Genomic DNA, 12,643 nt, shown 5'->3' with positions numbered 1-12,643 from the left:
TCTCTCCTTATCGCGAACGTATTCTATGGGCGGCATTCGTCCGATCACTGCAACTTGCAAGATGCCCACCTTTCATCGAGGCTGCACAAACATACGGAAGCAAAGCAGCCTATTCTGTGTTCAATTAATGAAAAGCCTTGAATGGTGATCAGCAACCCGGGATCCGACAAGATGCTTCACAAACTAATAATCGCGACGGTTTCCGTTGCCGCGGACAAAAGAAGCCAGATCTTGGAGAACACTCCACGTGGGGCAGTCGTCGGTTGTAGAGTCGCTCTCGAGCGTGATCTGGGTGTGCGTTAATGTTCGGTGTGTTGGTAACAGTTGGTTGATGTGAATTCTCACCTCTCACGTGGGTATGATCGACGAAAATGCTCGTGTGTGAGTGTCTGTTGTAGCGCGTGTTTTCACTTGTACATTTTCTGCAGAGCTTTGAACCGAAGCAAGGCAATTTAGATCTGCGAAGGGCATTCGGAGAGTGAGTAAATACGTGAGTTGTAGAAGTGGTTTGAGCTTTCCACTTTCCTGGCAAAAAACGGGGGGCCGTTTCAGGGAGAGAGTGGACGATGGGCGGTGCAGAGAAGTGCGGGACATCGGTTGCTTTTCTGCCGATGGCGTGAGCGACCTGTCGAATTTGGCGAAGCTCAAGGTAAGGGAAAGAGACGTGGCGTGGGTGCAAAACGAAGCTATGCGTGTAAATCAATGGGGTCGTCTTCTGCAAGGTGTCAAGGCTCTCAAAAGCCTGTCAACTTCAAGCGTCAAGACGAAGGTGTGTGTGTCATGAGCCGCGGCATCAACAGAAGAGAAGCATCCAACCAACGTTCACAGAAAACACTTTTTGTTAAGCGGCATCAACAAAAGAGAAGCATCCAACCAACTTCAACAGAAAACATGTTTGTTAAGAGAGACAAAAGCCTTCAAGTTGAACTTTAAACGTTCTCCTCTCTCTTCTTTTCTTCTAAGCTAGAGATTCTGTCTCTACATGCGCCATATTCTTCACAAAGCTCCCAATATGACGCTTTCATGAAATGAAGAAAGAAGTGGTGAAGGTTTTCACCACCATCGCCTCATCCATTTCTGGCCCATCTTGTCACAATTAAGTAAAACAAAAATCACAATTAACGATGGCAGCGCTTCTCAGCTCTTTATTTTTTGGCGGTTCTCAAGTTGGCACTTAGATGCCCCATTGGCAAGCCAGTAGACACACTTCGCAAAGACCTTTGATGGGATTAACCACGATGAGAAACAAGAGCTTGCCACAATTTTAAGAAACTTCACATTTTAAAGACAAAATAGGTTGTTTCATCGTTGCTGCTAGCTCAACGACATTTGTGCTGCAATAAAATGCGGGTCCCTACTAGTATAACCAAAATGCATTGAAACTTAAAGGTTTTCAAACCTTCTATTTTCAGAGTTCATTTGCCATTCGCCTGACATTAAACCTCTATTTCTACTTTTCGTGAACAGTGGGGCCAACCATTCTTTTTGCAACCCCATCATATGTATGCACTTTGCCCTTAACACCCACAATGTGATTATGTATCTTGTGTCATGAACACTTACAGTAGCTTGGCGGAGCCGAACACAAAAAATCTCCTCTCACAAAGAAGCCTTCGGACATCAAATTCTCAAGCAAGCACCATCGGCCATTTTGTAAATGCGAGCAACACTTGTAATTTCTTCACAAGAACTTGGGAGAACAATGTGGACAATAAGCATGCAATACCAATAGGGTAGAAAACACTTAACAAGTATGTATTCTCAACCTTATATATGTGTTTGGTTAGAGGAAAGATTCTCAAAACATATCTTATTGTCATCAACTTTGTGGAAAGTTTATTGTGTAATTCATGAAATATAACCTAATATAAACCCAAGCGGTGCACCTGAAAATATGCAACCATAGGATGTGGGTTCAATTTAAAGGGTTTCTAATCTAGTAAATTCACAAACAAAGGAGGGACTAAATGAATTGGAAAATTCAAAAAATGTAAAATTTTATAAAGGGAAAGGAATCATAGGGCCCTATTTAAGTAGGATTTTAGAGAATACTCCTTGAACAACACTGCAAGTAGTTTTTTCTAGTTGTGCATCATAAATCCCCAATAAGTCCTAGTAGGGAGAAACAACCTACCTCAACTTTAAACATGATTGCACCACAACCTTACAAGGTCAATTGATGCTTGCAGCATGTCTTAATAGGCTAAGAACTACCAGCTTGGAAGCCTGTTAACTTTTAAGGAAAGCTACTCATCTACCCCAAGGTTTCTAGAAGGCATGCCACAAGTCCTATTCTTATCTCTCCTTCATATCTATCATTGCTCACAAGCTTTCATGGGCCTTATGCTTTGGGGGGTCACAACTACTTGAAAACCCTATATATCATGTGCATTCAAGGACTAATATTAAAACCCTTATTTTTAAATCAGAAGGCTTTAAAATGAGCCCTTTTTCCTCCACAAGCTTCTAATGTTTTTCAATACTCCAATTAAAATCCCCCTTCTACAAGTATATTTCTGTAAAATTTGGTTAATTTTTGCTATTTAGAAACCCCTTCTATTGAACCCATGTACTATATTTACATATAATGAGTCATCCCCCCCCCCCCCCCCCCCACACATCGAGAACCCTAAGGCTTTTTCTCTCATCCTTTAATTGGAGGCCAAGGAGTGTGAGCCCTAATAAGGTCACTTGTCAAACATGTAACATAGTACTAGCAAACGTGCCATTATTGACCAAGGAGTGAGAGTCTTGAGGATGTCACTCTTCAAGTGTGTAACATATCATGTTTAAAGCATGGGATTCTTAACCCGACTGCATGGCATTGTCATATATATATTGAGGGGATTTGTTTCATATATATATATTGAGGGGATTAAAGAAATTCTCATCACATAGGATTCAATTTTTGAATGTGGAGAGAGGATATTTCATTATAGAAGGCGTGTGGTCAATAAATATGTAAAAACATGTACATTTTCAAATATAGACTATACATGTTGGCTTGCAAGTACTATATGTAGTGACCCCTAATGTGCGAGTTTGCAATATCTAGAAGTATTTTTATATAATACGTCCTCCATATCTTGTAGTTGCTCACAAAATTTGGGGCCTAACATTTTATCCATACGGTGTAGGGCTAGGTAGGTGGGAGAATGTCATATAAGAGGTATGAAAAATGTATTGTTAGCCCTTATCCATGACTAGTTTGTTGTTATTAAAGAGGGCCAAGCTTTGATAGAGCCGGAATACCGAAGTCATATCCACTAGGACCACATCGCAACAATATTGTTCTTTGAAATCTTTTTTTCCCAATTTTAAGGAAAAGAACACCAGCATACTAGGCTAGGAAGGGGATGATATACATAGATTTTTTAGAAAAGACCACCAAGGGACTTAGTAATGCTATAACAAACTAGATGCCACGTCAGCTTTCTAGGATGTGTATAGATTATGGTAAGTGATACCAAGTGATGACGTTTTGGGAAATTTTTATTTTGGGGTACCAAGTAATAATTTTTTGCCTCAAATTACTTTGTTAGTCAGTCCCATGAAGGCTACTATCATATGTGAGCTTTTGTTTCTGGATGACGGGGTGGATGATTTGCTTTTTAGTCCCCATATCATATCATGTGCACTAGTAGGAGGTGCTATGAGTTAGTGGGAGGTGATATTATAAAATCATGTGATGTACTACATATCCACTGGATGCTTTTACAAGCCTCCATTATTTCATAGGTTGGGTATTAAAATGTCGGAGGCTAAATCTGTTCATAATTAAAGGCTTTAGCTAGGAGATATTTTCAACATAAGTGGGTTCCTCAACTTTGCCAAAATTATGCAAAGGGTTATTTTTATAATGGATTAAACATAAGTCAGAGAAACATTCATTAGAACATGACCATCCCACAAAGAACGTAGCAATGACAATTCACCAAGGGTTCAAATTGAACAATTAAGTCACTTTTGAGATTCATTGAAGGAGGGTGTAAGGATAACAAAAGGAAATTGGACGTTTTGTTACTTCTCTAAAGATTTAAAAAAATATATGGCCTTGAAAGTAAGTGTGGTTGGAGGCCTACCACACCCCGACAACACTCTTTGATTTAAGGTCAATCACACACTGATGCCTAAAGATTTACATATTCTTGTAAGACTATGCCTAAAGATTTATGGCAAGAAATTGTGGGCTTTTGGTTTCAACACAAATTGTAGTTCAATATTCTTAATCTTGGGATGGAGGATGATCTTGCTATGTTGAAGAAGGGAATCACATGTCCTTGAATCTTGAACTCCAAAAGGCACATACGAAAGTGGATTGGCAATAGTATTTTGTTGACCCTCTACAAGCAGCTTGCATTTGAAGGAAATAATGTTTGAAGGTGGAATTTTATCAACACTATTTGTGTGTGTGATAGGCCACAAGGTACCCTCACTTGTTACTTTGGAAGATGCACAAAGAAGAGGATGTTTAGCCCCTTGGTGGCTTATCTAAGCCTAGAGGACTTCAATTAAGTTTTAGGATCTAGGATCACACTATGATTAATAGAATATGGGTATGTTTAGTAGCTCTATGAATTTAAAAACTTTTGATATATTCTACCAATCATATGGTGCTAGGATCTAGCTACAGCATGATGGCTATCTCTAAAGAGGGGCTTAGTTGGTATGACCAATATGGGATATTGTGGGTCTCTCTAACTTAGTGTACACACATCTTGGTTGTCATCTTCTATGATTTGACCATATATTCTAACATGTATACAAGAATATTCAAGAATGTGGGAAAATGCCTTGGCTGAAGGTTGTAGAGAGATAGTTTAGGCTCCTCTTTAGTATTGCTTTAGTCTTGGATTTAGACCTACTCCACTGTGGATGTCATTGTACCCATGTATAGCTTGAGCTTTTCAAAGCTATCACTATCTGTCATGACATATTGGTCATTGTGAGACCTTAAGGTCAATAAAATGGATTTGTCATTTCCTTGTCTTATAGGACGTTTGGGCAAGTATTTTCAAGGACTTTGTAGTCAAGGAGCCTGGAGGACATCAAGCATCGCAAAATACTTCCAACAAGCTCCACAATGAGGCTCTCATCTCTTTGCCATATTCAAATTTGGAAGAATATTTTGGAGCAAACTCAATGCATCTAGAACTCTAGTATAAGAGTGGAATACATGGTTCACATAATCACTATGCTAGCCAGAGGCGTGGTTTGCATATTGCTCCTAATTGCCATATATAAATTGGGCCAACACATGGACAATCCATGAACATTATAAATATTATATGATCTATTTGGATGGTAAGCAGGACTTGAACATGAGATTTAACTTTGTACTCCCACACTCTATAAAACCTTAGTCCAGAAAGAATGCTGCAAAAATACTAGTTGCAGACCCATGAATAAAATGACACCCAATTCTACTAGCAATAACACCAACTGGAAGGAGAAGAGCAGTTATAAGATGGAAACTCCTTAGTTATCCTATGAGTTGCATGTTCATACAACTTGCCCAAGAAAGTACTAGCTTGTGGAAGTGGAATTAGAAGAATTTGCTATTGATTATTTGGGATTTTTCATATTCCTTGGAAATTCTTAACCATTGGATGATTTTAACGTTCCTTTGGATGATTGTTAACACCCTCTTAACTATCAATTGGCACAATGAATACTTGAATTGGATGATTGTTAACACCCTCTTAACTATCAATTGGCACAATGAATACTTGAATTGGATGATTGTACATGTATAGATTGGAGGTGGTGATTTTCTTTTACTTACCAACAAAGTATTCCATTCGGTTTGGGAATAACTTTTTGTTGCATCCATCTGATTCAAGGTTGACGAGTGGGTCCATAGAGCAAGATGTAGTTGTGGAACATGGAGCTTTGCTAGGACATACTCTCAGTTCTCATTCATCGTATCTAGCCATTTTGATGTAGTAAAGGGGTTTGAATTCTTCTAGTCTTTGTAGATTAATCAACACTTCATCGCCCTTCAAGTTTTGTGATGCATCATTCATTATGGATGGCACATGCATAGTACGGTTGTGTTAAGTTTGGCCAGTTTGTGAGTCTATTCTTTGGTATGGATGCCCATTAATCAATTCATTTTAGATTTAATTATTAGCTTATATTCAAATGCGGTGCTCTTCGCTAGATTCTCAAGATGACTCCTTAATTAAATACTTTTGAGTTTTATTTTCATGTTTCCCCTTTATTAATATTAATTTTCACAAAATGAAAAAATGCATTTTGGGGCCGAAATTCCTATCCTCCATAGATGTTAGCCATTGTTTATGGTTCAATACCAGCTGATGATCTTCTAATACTCAAGGCTTGGCACATAGAGTAACCTGGGATTACCTAACTAGCATGAAAAAAACAGCCTACTCTAATCACATCAAAGCGGTTGACCTATAATTGATATTAAGTCCTATTTTTCCCATCTTGAATCAACCTTTGGTTTGTAAACATATAATGAGAGAAATAGTGCATGGCATTGCCCATCCTACTCGTAAGTTAAAACATGTCACATTAGGTTTTAGATGTTTTAAAATGGAAATAGACTTTTATGACTAGGAATAGAATAAGAATATACAAATCCATTCCCATCATATTTCTACTCATGTATGAAGAGTGTATGAAAGCCCGTATAACTTCTTGTTGACTTGCTTGGGATCCCCTTAATCATCTCTTATTTCAGATTGAGTTTGTGGTATGCATCCTCTCATCATGGTAGTGTTTCTCTCTCATTTCTCTCCACCATGCAAGATGAGTAATCTTAGCACAAAATAATACTATTGCCCCATGTGTAGAGGATGGGCTAGATATGGATAACTATTTTCTTTTATTTGTAGCAGTTCTAACTATTGAAGCCATTTGGCACCAACATTTTGGAAAGAAAGGCGATTGCCCCTTAAGAGAGGTGTCATGCGATCTTTTTGTTTAGGGTTGTTCATAGCATTGCATGGGAGCTCTCAACATGTTTTTATTAACAAGAATGAAAATGTATAATATTATTATTTGGAGAACAATAACATTAGCTTATTTTTTGGCTAGCTTTAAGATGTTTCCTTAGATCATTATGTTTATTTTGTACCTTGTTCTAGTAACAAAAGCCATGATTGCCCAAATTGAAACCCACAACTAGGCTAAGATGAAACTAATCCCTTTTTAACATATCTACATTATACTAGAGTCTTGCACCCTAAGGGGAGAAGATGCTCAAATCTCATATGTGGAGCTGAAAATTTTCATCATTCCCATGCCATGTACCTTCTTTGCCATGGTTTTCTAAAGGCTAAATAACCTTCGCTTAGTTCACGAATTCCTTTGAAGTTAAGCATGATTGTAGTAGGCCTTCAACCTAAAACATCTATAACCAATTGCAGCTGTGTGAATGTAGTCCATGCTAACCTAAAACAAGACGAGAAGGTTGTAGAAAGTGTGACTAGTCTTAAGAATGGGTTCAGATGGGATAGTAGACATCCATATAAAAGGGGTGTGGGTTGATGCGACAAAAGATGATTTGACTAAGGATGTGGGCGACAGGAGTGTCTAACACCTCCACCTTGGCCAAGATTGGTCAAATGCCCCCTAAAAGCAAAAAATGTTTAGTGGGTCGCATTTGTTAGGATTCGAACCCGCGTGCATACACAATGACCAATAACCTCCTCCTCTAATGAAAGGCGAAGTTTTGGTGGGCTGCAGAACCCACGTGCCTACAGAATGACCAATAACCTTCTCCTTTAACCAAGAGGACCCACATCTCATTTGTGAAAAGATTGTCATTAAATGCCCATATTTTCATGCCGCCATGTGTGAATGTCGGACAACAATGTTTGTCTACCTAAAATAGGGTTTGGCTGTTGCTGTTGGCACCGTCAAAACATAGCCTAAAGGCTTGACATTGTCAAGAAGCCTTGCTATGGAGGGATTTATCACATGCAAGAACAAGGAATCTACTTAGGGTGCCATGCTTGTGCCTTGATCTCCATGTAAAGTTAGGTGACATTAGGAAAGAGGGGGGGATCATTGCTATGATTTGTTGATAAGGTGTAAGTGTGGAGTAGCGACAGCTCAAACAGTAAGGCATCTACTTACCAAAGCTAGCTGCCCGCGTTTAAGTCCTATTCACCCCTAATCGCTCGCACACCCAAAACTATTAATTAATTTATCGCTCGATTTGTCCTGGCCGCATTAACCTAAGCTCAAAGAATCCATTAATTAATTAATCCTATCTATGTCTCCCCTCGCTCGCGCACCCAAAACTATTAATTAATTTATCACTCGATTTGTCCTGGTTGCATTAACCTAAGCTCAAAGAATCCATTAATTAATTAATCCTATCTATGTCTCCCCTATCTGACTTCCTCTCTGCCGTTGCCTACCTTTTTGTCGCTGCCTACCTCTCCATCTCTACGCCTCCCTCCCTCCCTCCCCTCTCTCTTGTTGCCCACCTTTCCGTCTCTGCCTCCCTCTCCACCACTCTGCCTCTCCCTCCCTCGCGCTCTCTCCCACTCTTCCTCCCTCTCCACCACTCTTCCGCCACTCTCTCCTTCCTCCCCTCGCCTTTCTCCCTTCTCCCTGCCTTCCACTCACCCCCTCTCTCCCCTTTCCTCCCCTTCTCTTACTCCTCCTTCAGAGGCTTTCACAGCCCGCATCTTTGCCTGCACCCCCCCTCCTTTTATATGAGCAGAAGAAGGTTCTGGGTGCAGAGGCTTTTGGAAGAAGCCTCCCCCACTGCTTACATTAATCGCGTTAATCACATATTTTGCGGCCCACCCGCTAATTATCCTAAGCCTCCATCAATCAAGGAGTATTTTCGTGCATCTCCTCTCGTTCCCACTCTGGCTGCTATTTTCCAGCTTCACTAAGGTTTTGGAGGCTCTTTCCCAACGTGGGAATGCTCCCTAAGCTGGAGAGAATGGTCATTCCGTTAGAGAGAATGGTTTAAAGGACGCTATTCCGTTGTAAAGCACGCGCTCTAGAATGGGATTGGGATGTTCAAGCCCAAGCTAATCTTCGGCTAGGACCCCAAATTTAGCACTAGCTGTTGCTTACGTACCTGCTTGAATTGGTAGGAAAGCGTTTGTTGGCTTTCTCCAAGGCTACTGTTGTTGCTAGCTGTCCATGGACATCGTCCAAACAGGAATCCACAATGAATGAGAGGCGATGACTTGGGTTGGCCAGCTTTTGACCATTGGAATGAATTGTTTAAGGGAACTTTCACAGTGTTTTAGGTAGAGTTCTGTGCGTTCTTTTCTACCGTGGGAGGCACGTCCAGATTACGTGGGTGTGGAGACCATCTAATTCACCAGCTACATTTTCAAGGGTCCCTCATTGCCATATCTCCACCGCCCTCATCACAAACTCTCTTCTGATCTGTTGCCTTTCCTTTTCTCCTCCTCTTCTTCTTCTTCTCATCAGCTTCTTCTTCTTCTTCTTCTTCTTCTTCTCCATCAGCTTGTACATTCTTTCCTGCACTTCCTTCACTCTCTCCCCAGCTCCTCCCATCTCCCCACCATGCCCCCCATTTCAGCTCCCCTAGTCTTCTCCTCCCTTCTCCTCCTCCTCTCCCTCCCTTCCTCCTTTGCTTGGACTTGTGAAACCTCCTGTGGCTCTGTCCCCCTCCAATACCCCTTCGGTACCGGTTGGAATTGTGGTAGCTCCTCCATCCAGCCTTACGTCAATTGTAGCAATGGCAAGCTCCTCTTCTACACTCCCACTGGTACCTACACCGTCCAGTCCATCGATTATACCAACAATATTATGATTGTCCAAGACCCTCACATGTCCACCTGCAGCTATATGCAGACTAGTGGAGCGTTTGGGTTGCCCGTTAGCTCCCCATTTTCTTTTGCAACATACGATACCGTTGCTCTGATCGGATGCTCGTCCACTTCCTCTCTGTACAGCTCCAACAGCTGCTCATCCTCCAGCGAGGAAATTTGCCAAAGCTTATACACCTGTCCGGGAATCACCCAGCTCGGAATCCCAGTGAATTCACCATCCTCGTCGTGCTGTGTGTACTCGAATTCGTTGCTCGCGACTGCCCCTTCCGAAATCGATCTACCCCTTTTGCAGTGCTCAACTTACGCTAGCATTTACCATATGGGCAATGTTCAGGATCCGCAGAGCACTTGGCTGTTCGGCATCGCGTTGAGTTTCAATTCTGGTTCGCAGTCCCCGCCTTCTTCTAACCTTCCGTATAACAGCTGCTACGTGTGCCAACAAGCTGAAGGTAATTCGACCTGAAATTAGCTAGTGCTGTGGAAATCAGAACTTCATAGAATGGGTTGGATGTTTAGCTGATCCAAAACAACCCAGCAAATGCTGGATCTGTGTAGAACAATTAGTTGTTGTCGTTGGGTCACGGTCATCCGGATTATCTCGCCTTAGCTGATAAAAATTGAACTTGCTGTTTAATGTATACAGAGAGTCGTGGCACTGTGGGTCGGATCCCTTTTCGAGCGTTTTGGTCTGGAGGTAAGGTTTGTTTTAATTGCGTCGATCAGAATCAGGAGCTGCTGTTTTAAGAGGCTTACTGCTGTAACATAGATCTAACACCTCCTACTGAGTAAATCACAGGTCTGGGCGTGCTCCTGGCAGCTCTTTTGTTCACGTAAAAGTCGCGAGATTACACTTTTTCCTGCTGTTCGATTACATCCATCATTCAATTCTTCTACCCGGTTAGGGATATAGATATTGACACCAATTGAAGCGATGTCCACGACATTGCTCGCACGCAAATTTGTGGAACCAAACAATTGCGCACCTGCCCTCGCAGCATCGCATCATTTTGTAATATGATCGGGCCGGAGACGGCACAAAATCCGGGCAAGCAAATGTTTGCCTCAAAAGTCCAGGACAGGCGGAATTATTCCATTATCAGCAACGAAGAGAAAGGACTCTTGTTGCATTGTGTTGAATATGTGCAAAATTGAGGCCATTGTAAGAGAATTGTGAGAGCACATCGGAAGAATTGTTGGCGAGAAATGATATATTCTTGGGAGTCATTGTGTGTGTGTGTGTGTGTGAGAGAGAGAGAGAGAGAGAGAGAGAGAGGCCCCGAATCCGGAAGTGACAGTGCGATTATTAAGCACACTAAGTTAGAACTGAGATTGTTGAATGCCTCACGGGCCGGGAAGTGGAATTCTTGGAAACTCAAATAATGTGGTTATGCCTCACTTTCGATGGAATATGGGGTCGTCTTCACATTATTGGATAAATTGGCTTGTCCATTTCATTCCTTCCCTATGAGAGAGAGAGAGAGAGAGAGAGAGCGAGCTCAATGGATTGACTCGTGTGTGTGTGTGAGAGAGAGAGAGAGAGAGAGATTCCACTCACCCACATTCTCACATTTCGCTTGCATGTGTATTGTAGAGCTTGGTAGCCACTCAAACAACCACATGGCACACCCATGTGTGCACATTCACACCTGCACAAGCATGCCCACACATGCCACTGCATGTGCATGCTTGCCTATTGCTATTTTAAGAGCTAATAAAAAATATATACTTTGCTACTAGGCAAATGAATCTTATCTCTACAATATATATTGTGAGGTTCAAGGTCCCCTTGTCATAAAAGGGAATTGCTTACATACTTAGTCAATTCAACATTCCATTCATGTGCGAGTGTGATGGGTTCTTTTTCTAGAATTTTGAATAACAATAAAGCCTTAAGGACGTCCTATTTGAAGTCACCCACCCTTTATTGTAATGCTAGGTGGTGCACACCCAACTTTCCAAATAGAATATTTCCATTACATGCAATATTTGTTTGTTATGTGGACCAAAAACTTTTGAGAAAGTGCCTCAATCTTCTCCAATTGAAAGATTACACTGGACCTTGTGAGGTAATGCTTTGTCATGCGACAATCATATAGAAATCTCATATCAAATTCTTTTGGGCATGGGAAAGGAATCGTGCAAGGGCCTTAAGAGAATGCTATGATAGAAGGGTAATGTGAGAGGGGCTTTAAGGGTGGTCATAATCTAAGGGTGAGGTGTGAAGGCAGTGTTGTCACATTTCACAATCTTTGGCGAGCTTAGTGAAATTTTCACCTTGTTAAAAAATAAAAGAAAACTACTTTGCAAAATTAAACATTTTTCACAAAATTTAATATCAATCCAAGAATACAAGTTAGAGTAGTAGTCTGCACTTTTAATTATGACAAGATGCTATGCACCAAATGTTATAAGACCAAATCTAAAGAGTAAGCCTTGCTCAACAATGTCAACAAAGAGAAGGCTTTCATTGTGTTAGAAACTCCTTATAAGGCATATTTGTCTCTGAAGGTACAACATCAAATGTAAAATTTCCCTTCAAGAGGTAATTAATGGTATTCTTAAAGTGCAGAATCTTTCAAAAGGAATTTTGTATATATAGATTTCATAAAGCACAAATGTCATAAACTTTAAAGGTATTGTTAAATTTTGGAAATTCTTTTAAAATATATAAATTCATAAAGTGTAAATATCATAAATGTGTGTAGTATAAGCATACTCTTAGGTAAAGTATATGTGATAGGAACATATATTGCTCATGGGGTCCATTCAAAGTATGCAATCATGCCCTTCGCTCTGCTCAAAATGAAATCTATTGCTAATGTCCTCATGATGGTTCATACATG

The 12,643-nt window shown here is 40.7% G+C and overlaps 1 protein-coding gene across 1 annotated transcript; it reads left to right on the top strand.

The window, feature by feature from the left end:
- The first annotated feature begins 9,378 nt into the window (after positions 1-9,378).
- On the top strand, positions 9,379-11,088 carry LOC147891184 (uncharacterized). The gene is made up of 3 exons (XM_087389741.1): positions 9,379-10,249; positions 10,444-10,494; positions 10,597-11,088. The coding sequence occupies exons 1-3, from the start codon at positions 9,532-9,534 to the stop codon at positions 10,632-10,634; spliced, it is 807 nt and encodes a 268-aa protein (XP_087245867.1). The 5' UTR covers positions 9,379-9,531; the 3' UTR covers positions 10,635-11,088.
- The last annotated feature ends 1,555 nt before the right edge of the window (positions 11,089-12,643 follow it).

This window comes from Dipteris shenzhenensis, chromosome 18 (assembly GCF_047967505.1).
Source record: "Dipteris shenzhenensis isolate YYH24624 ecotype China chromosome 18, Dip_SZ_1.0, whole genome shotgun sequence".
NCBI lineage: Eukaryota > Viridiplantae > Streptophyta > Polypodiopsida > Gleicheniales > Dipteridaceae > Dipteris > Dipteris shenzhenensis.
This window is presented reverse-complemented; position numbering and strand designations above follow the sequence as displayed.

Excerpts from the sequence above, each read along its gene's own strand:
- LOC147891184 (XM_087389741.1), top strand. The coding sequence starts at position 9,532 with ATGCCCCCCATTTCAGCTCCCCTAGTCTTCTCCTCCCTTCTCCTCCTC. Across the intron at positions 10,250-10,443 it reads CGTGTGCCAACAAGCTGAAG|AGAGTCGTGGCACTGTGGGT; the intron begins GTAATTCGACCT and ends TAATGTATACAG. Across the intron at positions 10,495-10,596 it reads TCGAGCGTTTTGGTCTGGAG|GTCTGGGCGTGCTCCTGGCA; the intron begins GTAAGGTTTGTT and ends AGTAAATCACAG.